Below are 10,000 nucleotides of genomic sequence, written 5' to 3' on the forward strand. Positions count from 1 at the left end.
TAATTGTAAGATTGAGTTTAAAATGTAAATTATATTAGGCTTGCACAACTATAAATACCAGGCGCCACGAGTTATGTATAATATTATATTATTGGCTCCCAGCAAATACCATTTATCATAGTCATTTGTCGGTGTTTAGGTAAGAAACATTTTGATAATAAGAAAATGGATGTTTACATAACAGAACAAATCTTATCAAAGAGAAATAAATATTTAAATATGAATACAGATGTCACACAGTTACATTAAAATACTTTCTGGTCATTTTATAAGTAAAAATAAACATAAGAGGATAATCGTGTGGTGATACCTGTTCATGATGTTATTACAGGGGAAGATGTTTCTTTTTTTTTTTTTTTTGAGAAAGAAATGAGACAAAATTTTGTACCAGGATAAAATAGGAAATTAGACACATTCATATATAATCGTATATATATATATATATATATATATATATATATATATATATATATATATATATATATATATATCCACCTCATAAATACTATATTACGATATAATTGTTTAATGAACTCTACCACGCGCAGAGTTCGGGTGTGTAGTCAGAAGGCATCTTACAATCTGTCAAAATTCGATGTATATGAAAGCAATTTTGCTGATGCGGAGATTCTTCTCACATGTTTACGCCTTTCAGATGCCTCTTATTTCTGTAATGTTCTAGACGAACAAAAAGTTCTTCGCCAAGACATAGAAGAAAACTCGCTCTCACAGTACCTATAGCTGCAAGTGAAGAATCTAATAACGCTGATGACCCGGATGGTCGAAACGAATTATAATTATGTTGACAACAACATCACAGCAGAATGACTAAGAGGCAAGGTATATTCAGTCACACTTTGTCTTGTTGCTTTAATTTATTAAGCTTTATTATGAGGTATATAGGCAATAATAATAATAACAATAACAATATTAATATTATTTATAATAATAATAATAATAATAATAATAATAATAATAATTCTTCATCCACTCCCCCATCCCCTCCCATTACCCTGTCACACTCGCCCAAAAGTGTGATACCAAATAACCGAGAAGGGTCAAGGAGAGTGGAAAGACCGAGGAGAGAGCGGTGACCGAACCTCCGCTGCACAAGCGCGTAGAGAACTGGGACCTTCGGGAAGCTTATTGCCACTCAAATTCCAGTGGATACCAATGGCGTCTGCCAGCGAGAAATCAATAGTAAGTCGCCGTTGCGATAACGCAAATTTATTTGCAAATGTTATTGAAAGAGGCGGAGAGTACTGTACATCTGAGGAGACTTTTCGTTACTCCGCTTCCAGGGAACAACACAGGTTGTTTTCAATAGTCTTTGATGACCTGTGTGACAGCTCCTTTGGAGCCAGTAAAAATGATAATATATGTGATTGACGCAGTTTTCACATTAATCAGCAATACATCACCAATATAACAAGTGTTTAGATAATCCTGACATATGTTGTAGAACAAGTGTAACATCACATTAATCCCAAAAGATTATCTCTAGTAATACCTGATGCATACGACTTAAAAATTCGCGAATATTTCAAACTATTACCTGAATCTTTAAAGTGTCGCATAGTACCTTCTAATTCTGGGGGCCTCATACACATTTCAGAAAATCTTTTTCAAGTGTCTACGTGAGTCGTACATTAATTTATTCGTGTAATACAAGTCAATGCAGTTAAAAAGGTAAACGCTAAGGCATTCTGCCAGCTCACCCCCCCCCCGCCAAAAAAAAACATGTACTAAAAATAGATCAGGATCGAGCAGGTTGGTATTATGTGCGTTGTAGTGCAATTTGATTCTCGAAATCTTAAACAATTTACTTTTTCCTCTCATTCAAAATTTTTGAATACGTGTCACTCTTGATCCAGAGATGCTTCAATCGAATATGTTCGGCTTCAAAGGTTTTTATAGTTAGAAAAAGCGTTATTTACGTAAAAATAATTCAACAATATACAACGTATTGGCTAGAATTATAAATACAGCTGCCTATAATATTAAAATGCAGATATATTTGTATTTCACGTGTGGTTTCGCGTTTTTTTATCGCTGTTTGATTAAACTATCTCGCTAAAACTTTCTGGTCGTCTTGGAAAGCTGTCTTTTAATTAACTGTTACATTAAGATGAAGCCACTTTCCTCTCTGAATTACCCTGTATCCCCCCCTTTTAATGATAAGTATTCAGTAGAGGTGCATCCTGTGCTATATTAAAAGTAGTTGGTGCGTATATTAAAACCGAAGATTGAAAAATACTCTTGCGGTTCTTTTGCGAAGCATTTTACCGTTATGCAAAGAAATCTGGAAAATGCAATTGCATTGAATATATATATATATATATATATATATATATATATATATATATATATATATATATATATATATAAACAAAGCAAAATAAACAAAAAAAACCGTAAGAGGTGTTTGATAATACTATATATTTCCCAAATGTTAATTTAAAGAAAACATATTATAAATAAGTTTAGTGATTTCTTAAGTATCGGAAATGACTGACTTTTTCGCGATCTCCTGAAATTGTTAAGTGATTTTGAAAATGTATATTCTGACTAATAAAGCATTTTCCTTCATGAATTGAATATTTTGAAAGTTGTTCTACCATTTATTAATATATTGATTCATCTTATACTTGATTAATCAATTTAATTTAACACCCAATTTTTTTACCGTCGACAAGTCGCTAAACAGACAGAATAAGGTTGTTTAATATATAAAATATATACAATGACGAGTCTACAAAATATGGTGGAATGCATTGCCTTACCTTTCGGTTTGGTTAGCTGAATGCCAAGAGTCTTATTCATTATCAGTAGCACATCGGAACTGCAGTCGGGGTTGGAATACACGTCCATGTCGTCCATGCTGTCTGCAAATGTCTGAAATTGGGAATCATACATTGCGAAACATTTAGGAGTTTATAGGAAGTTAAATACATTAATAAAATTGCATAATTAAAAATAACATTACATAATTTAAAATAAAACTTTTATTCATAATTCTAATACCTTTCTAGAACATAGAGCAGTTAATTTCAGGTAACTATAACTACATACGCACATGCATACATATATCTATCTCTGCACTTATATAAATGCAACTTTGTTTGTGTGTGTGACTTTGTTCCTTATAGATTCCGAAACGGCTAAACAGATATTTCTTTTAATTTTAAAATTTACAGAACATAGTGTATACGTCTCGGGTGATGTTAGTTTAATTATGTCTCAGAATACTCCCGATAATTACCCATATTTGATAATCGAGACCGTTAATTGAATTTATCGGTCATCGGTAAAATCATTTTTCAATGTCGTCGCTCAGTAACAATGATAGAATAAAGGGACGTGAAAATTCTCCTATGGGTAAATTGATAGCGTTTTTTTTTTCTTTTTTCTCTTCTTCTTTTTTGCAGGACCCGATATGTAGGTTAACAACTACGCACGTAAACGTATACATGTTTTTTTCATTAATTGAAAAGAATTTAATAACACTTGAAACTTTGCTTTATTTTATTTTATTTATTTTGCATAACGGTGTCGATAGGTTTAAACAACGCACGTAAATTTCTTAATATTTTTTTCGTTAATTAGAAAGAACTAATATATTTTTATAAAAGTAGGTTCTTTAAAGTGCAATGTAGAATAGCATATTTTGGACTAAGTTACTGCATGAGGGCATGGAAAGCATCCTCGTGGGCGATTTTGATAACAATAAAAATATAGGAGTGTGAAATAGGTCTTGATCATAATTCAATCCCATTAAATCAATATATATATAGAGAGTAACGATATTTGTATATATATATATATATATATATATATATATATATATATATATATATATACATATATATACATATATATATATATATATATATATATATACAAATATCGTTACTCCATATATGTACACACATATACAACACCACCCACCAGCACATACACATATACATATATAAATAATTAGATACTTATATATATATTCCTTAACAAAATATGCTACACATTATATATATATATACATGTATATATATATATATACACACACACACACACACATATATATATATATATATATATATATATATATATATATATATTCAAGAAAATTTCATTGAATACACACACGGTTTCGAAGTATATATTCATACATTTTTCCGTTTCTATTTGATTTTCCATAAAGTCGTTATATATTTGCTTAAATTCAATAAACATTACTTACATATTATTATGTATATATTTTTAATTAACCATATTTATTTGATTTTTAAACTCCATTAACATTAGTGGAGAGCGAAAAGCAGAGGATTCTGAATACAATGATAAAGATGGTAAAAATTCTAATTCTTTTTGTAAACAAGTTGACTTTTTATAACAATCAATTCAAAATGGCGACTACGCATAATTTACAGAAGTATTCGTTAAGCGGAAACACTCTTGAATTAGCGCATATTTTGCATAACTTCTGAAAGAGCGCTGATACGTTGCCTTCTTGTAGACATAATCAAGTTTTGTTAGTTATGCTAACTGCCTTGGGGTTCTACAGCGCCATCCTAATTCTATCGTGATAACATCTGGGGAATTAGAACGCCCGTGGACAGCAGCCATAACAATTACTGGGGAAGGGAATAGGAAATAACCATACACAAAGATGATGGAGAACAAAGAATCGGCAAAGTTTAAGATCATTTTAAGAAACTAGATTAAGAGGAAGCGTAAAAATATTATGTTTCCTTGAGTTATCGTTTTTCAAAGTTTTCTAAATCAGTTTAGACTTGAGTTTTTACGTTTTTAAATGTTTCGTTTTTCATTTGATTGTTAAAACAGGCACTAGTATTACAAAAACAGTTAACATCTTCTTTTAGTAGATCTACACCTTTAAGAAATCCGGAAACGGAAAAAATAAATGTAAGAGCACAATATATCCTTAGATGGAACACTGTAGTCACATCTCTAGAATAGATGCGCAGATTTCCCTTTTTTAAGTGAGTGCTCCGAAATTTATGGGTTATCTTCCTCAATCTTCTTCTTCAGATTCCATGTTGATTTCGGCACTATCGAACCTGTGCTATGATCCAAGTGTAAAAAAAATTGCAACAAATACTCGTCTTCCTAGACCCGTTGTCCACAAATTCGATAGTTCTCCGTCTCTAAACGAAAACAAATCCAGCAATTTTTCTTTTAAAGAACTAAGCGTGTAGTGAACATATCTAGCTCGTTTTCAGGCTGACTATTACAAGATCACACTCTCTTCCTATGTAAACAATTTCATATTGACCTGTTACCTATAATAAGCAAATTACGCATAGTTTCAACAGTTATTGATCGTTTACATTAATTTTACTACATAGACTTATGTCTATGTAGTCAAATTAATGTCATCTGAAGAAGATTAGTAAATGACGACAAAGCGTCGATTAATATATGAACACATTTAAAATTCAGACCTTTTTCATATATATATATATATATATATATATATATATATATATATATATATATATATATATATATATTACTTATTTGGTTTTGGAATACTTTTTGGATAAATGCAATTATTTTTTACGAAAGTGCATTTTTTACCTAAATGCCAGTTAGGAATATTTTTCCCTTTGACAAGCTTGGTACCCCCAAGTGGGGAGCGGTATATGTACTGTTTTTAAAATATATTTTTCACAGACACATGTTTCATAATCTACGACTCGTCAGAGTGGCTGAACAAGTTGTTAACAGGGAAAAATATTCCTGACTCGCATTTACTTAAAAATGTACTTTCGTAAAATATAATTGAATTCGTTCAAAAATTATCGCAAAAATACTAATAAATAAATAACATCTACTAAAAATGCGATATATTAAACAATTGTGCGAGATGGTCTAGTGGTGGAGGTTTACCCCTATTACCATGGAGTCCCGATTGCGAATCTCTCTGATGAGTCGTAGACGACGAAACACGTGCCAGTGAATAATTATATTTTAAAAACTATGTAATATATGTTGTCACATATATATGTAATAGAAAGTCACAATTTTTTCAAACCATTGAGGTCACTCGAGAATAAAAGTTAGTATGTGAACGATTTAAAAACGATTTTGATGTAATAACTCTGGAGCAGGCCACTGCAACAGTTCTTCATAGGCGGGCAATGTTTCGTACGGTGCTTTGTTTGGGGAATTTGAATATAGATTTAGTCGGGGATGTAGATCATGAAAACTTGTCGGCAGTAGTTTAAACTTTTCCTCCAGAGTGCTATTTGTGGTAAGTTTTCGTGGGGGGCATTTAATTGAAAAGCACTTCTTTTGGAAAAGAGAAAGAGATTTTAGGCAGCTGTCAAGGGCATCGCCGACTACGTTTTGAATCCACTTTTGATATTTAAAGCCGGAGACGGTATTCTAAGACTCTCTATCTATGATCTGACTATAGTCCTTTATTTGACGGCATGTTCGTGTTTTTTTAAAGAATGTGTTAGTAGGGAGTTTCTTTCTGAAGCGGTGGAATTACGCGAGCATATTTCCAGCTCTCCTGGTAACAGATTTAATGTAAGTTTCGATTTCTCGTCAGGAGTAAAATTCATTCTGAAAAGTCTGTCGAAGTAGGGTGCTTCTTTGAGACAAAATACATTTATATCAATTGTGGCCAAGGGAGAATCAGAGCGTTAGTGGTGAACTTGGTTGCTTATGCATTGACTTTAATCAATCATCTTTTTCCACATTGCACCCCGTGTCCAAGGTGGGAAAATTGACATTGAGAGGGATATAGGTTGCTTCTAAACTTTAAAATTTTGCCGTAGATATTAGTGTCTACATATATATGTATGCATATTATTGAAAAGGTTGAAAAATAAAAACATATTTATCTCTACTCACGTATTGAGCACTTTCCCTGCTACCAATATATATATATATATATATATATATATATATATATATATATATATATATATATATATAATTACAATTAAATTGACCAAAATGATCCAAGACGGTAAAACTAAAGTATATTATAAATATTACAGAATTAATATTTATAAAGTAATCTCGACCAGATGTAAAAGCTCGATAAAACCAAGTAGAAGATAGAGCTTATGATCATATTATTATTTCCTACCCTCTGATGAGAAGGAAAGTATTTCTTCAAAACTCCGCGGATTAAGGACTATCCACTTATTAAGTGTTTCCTTTTCTGATTAAATATGTTTTTTACTCTTTGTCAAAGTGTTTTTAACATGTTTTAACTATTTGCTTTTGAATATATATATATATATATATATATATATATATATATATATATATATATATATATAATAAAATCTATGTGTAAAGTTCTGTATGTGTGTTAGTGCCTAAGTACTAGAGATATGTATTCTTTCTGATTGATTCACAAGGAAAAAAAACGTTCCTCACTCTCATCATTATGGATGACATAATCTGTGATTTGACAGACTCTCTGTAAATTCTCTTTTAGTTCTTCTCATTCTAAAATCGTATTTTCCTCCGGCCAATTGAATAGCCATAGCAAAAAAAAAGTTAAAAAAATAGCCAGCCAAAAATTCGCCGCTTTTTCCATGGTTGCGGGGCATGTTATAAACCAATCGCTACGACGTAAGTCGAAGATAACAGAAAAGGATTCATGTGTGTGTGGATAGTTGAGGATTTTTCTTTTTCTTTTTGAATTCGATCAGCTGAAAGGCCGGGTTGGTCGGGTAAATATGGCTGGCGATCGAGGACTGCATTTCAATAGGGTAGCTCTCGCTTTTGACACGCAAGGACTGACGGGCTTGTTCGGGTTCCCCATGATGCGAAACAGGAAATATCCACGCAGATCAGGTGCGGAGGGGTTTATTCCATCTGAATACAAACAGCTATTAGACCTCTACTGATTTACACAAATGATCTTTCGATTTAGAAATGTAAGCCACGGTTAAGTTAACCTAGGCGGGTGAATTCTTCTCTTAGTTTCCATCTTTTCTTTCTGGTAATAGTTCTTCTCTTTCATCATCTCTTTATTATTTGACCTTTCTTTTCTCATTTCCATATGTCTAACTTTTCCTCTCGACACTCGTATTCTTCACTGCGTTTAATAGTCCTCTCATTTTTAATAACATTTTCTCCTTTCTGCACTTTATTCGCATTTGTGGCTTTCTTTTTTCTGCGTTTTTATTCACGATTTTTTTTATCGTTTTTCTCTTATTTAGATTTTTTATTCGCATCTTCTCTCATTTACGTTTTACTTTATTCTTTCGTGTTTTATATCATGCCCTTTCTTCCGTTTATTATAAATTACATTTCTTAACCTGTAATTCTTGACTTTCCTTTTTGTGGTATTAAAATTATTCGAATGATTTTTGTAATATTTGTTAATTTTCTTAGATTTATGATTCATTTGTTCTTTTCTATTTTAGTACCTCCATCTATTTTACAATGCGTTTCGTTTTACTTTCCGTTTTTCTCTTGCTATCCTTCTCTCTTTACTATACCTTTGTATTTGTTTTCGGTCTTTCCTGTTTCTTTCTAGAGATTTTTCCGTGGATTTTTCCGTCATTTCTTTACCTTATTTTGCATAATTTTCTCCTTTTTTTTTAATCTCTCGATTTTCTTGTATCAATGTTTCTTTGTTTTTCATGTTCCTTTGTAAATAACTTCCGTCATTAAATTCTTTTCGTCGCTATTTATGTATCTTATTCGTAAAATTTCTTTCATCTTATTACTATATTATTTGGATTTTAGGTAATCTCCAAAAATACCGTTAGGGCTTACAACATGGCCGCCAGAAGAGTCAACAAAAAACTGCGAATAAAATATATAAAACTCGTAATTTCTGTTTTTAAAGTGGGTTGTCAATTTTCTTTATGAAATATACTTCCAAAATAAACTATTACAGTCGTTTAAAGCATAATAGAAGTATTATTTTTTAATTTTTTAAAAACAATGTTTACAAAATGTCTACGCACGTTCGTAGACATTTTGTAAACATTGTTTTAAAAAATCAAAAATAATACTTCTATTATGTTTTAAACGACTGTAATAGTTTATTTTGGAAGTATATTTCACAATGAAAATTGACAACCCACTTTAAAAACAGAAATTACGAGTTTTATATATTTTATTCGCAGTTTTTGTTGACTCTTCTGACGGCCATGTTGTAAGCCCTAACGGTATTTTTGGAGATTACCGGATTTTAAATATTTGTAATATATATATGTGTGTATTTAAGGATAGTGATTAAACGAAGACGCTTATATTTCAATACCATTAATATACAGCAACAATTAAAATCATGGAGCCCCTTGTAAAATTAGATAATAGTTTAAAACTATGTATTTTACATATTTTGTTTAGTGAACAGCCGTACGCTAATATAAAATATTTCACAGTAGATTGCAGTAATTATTTGCTTTAAAGTCTCTTTAAAGAAATTTAGCTGATTAAAATACTAAATCCATTTCAATATTTAGAACGATTAACTGCCACACTAACAGTTATTTATTATTATTCATAGGTAATACTGAAGTGCTATGTAATTAAAAAGGCTTTCGAATGAAAACATTTTCAGAGATTATAACGGCACAAATCGTTGCTTGCATCTAGTGAAGCATATTGTCAAGTAGATATTGCCAGGAAGATTAAATGTTCACGGATAGAAGTTATAATAGCAATTAAAGGCTAAGAGAAAACAAAGTATTTCAAAAGCAGAAAAGGACAAAATCCTAAACTGTGTACAACTATCAGCGAAAGATATTTGCCAAGAGTATTCCTTGCAGAGAGGAGGAAAAGTACTTCAGAGCTTGCTCCTGAACTTCGAGAGTGGGCAAAAAATAAAAAAACGTATCAGCTCGAACTCTAGGCCAATAAGAAAAAAACTACTTGGATTTGAAAAAAAACTGCATGAAAATTAATCATCTGATGATTGGACAAAACTTGTGTGGTCTGAGGAAGTTCTTTTTGTGATACGTAAACAACTATTTCCCCAACTATGAAAGAGAGC

At 31.2% G+C, this 10,000-nt stretch overlaps 1 protein-coding gene across 1 annotated transcript in view; it reads right to left on the minus strand.

The window, feature by feature from the left end:
- The window catches only part of LOC145259190 (uncharacterized), a 987,395-nt gene that overhangs the window by 442 nt on the left and 976,953 nt on the right, over positions 1 to 10,000 (minus strand). Inside the window, exon 14 of the mRNA XM_080116967.1 lies at positions 2,784 to 2,895. Coding sequence (XP_079973093.1) covers positions 2,784 to 2,895 — 112 coding nt within the window. The remainder of the gene's footprint in view (positions 1 to 2,783; positions 2,896 to 10,000) is intronic.

Source organism: Euprymna scolopes, chromosome 34, assembly GCF_053919585.1.
Source record: "Euprymna scolopes isolate OS-2025 chromosome 34, ASM5391958v1, whole genome shotgun sequence".
NCBI lineage: Eukaryota > Metazoa > Mollusca > Cephalopoda > Sepiida > Sepiolidae > Euprymna > Euprymna scolopes.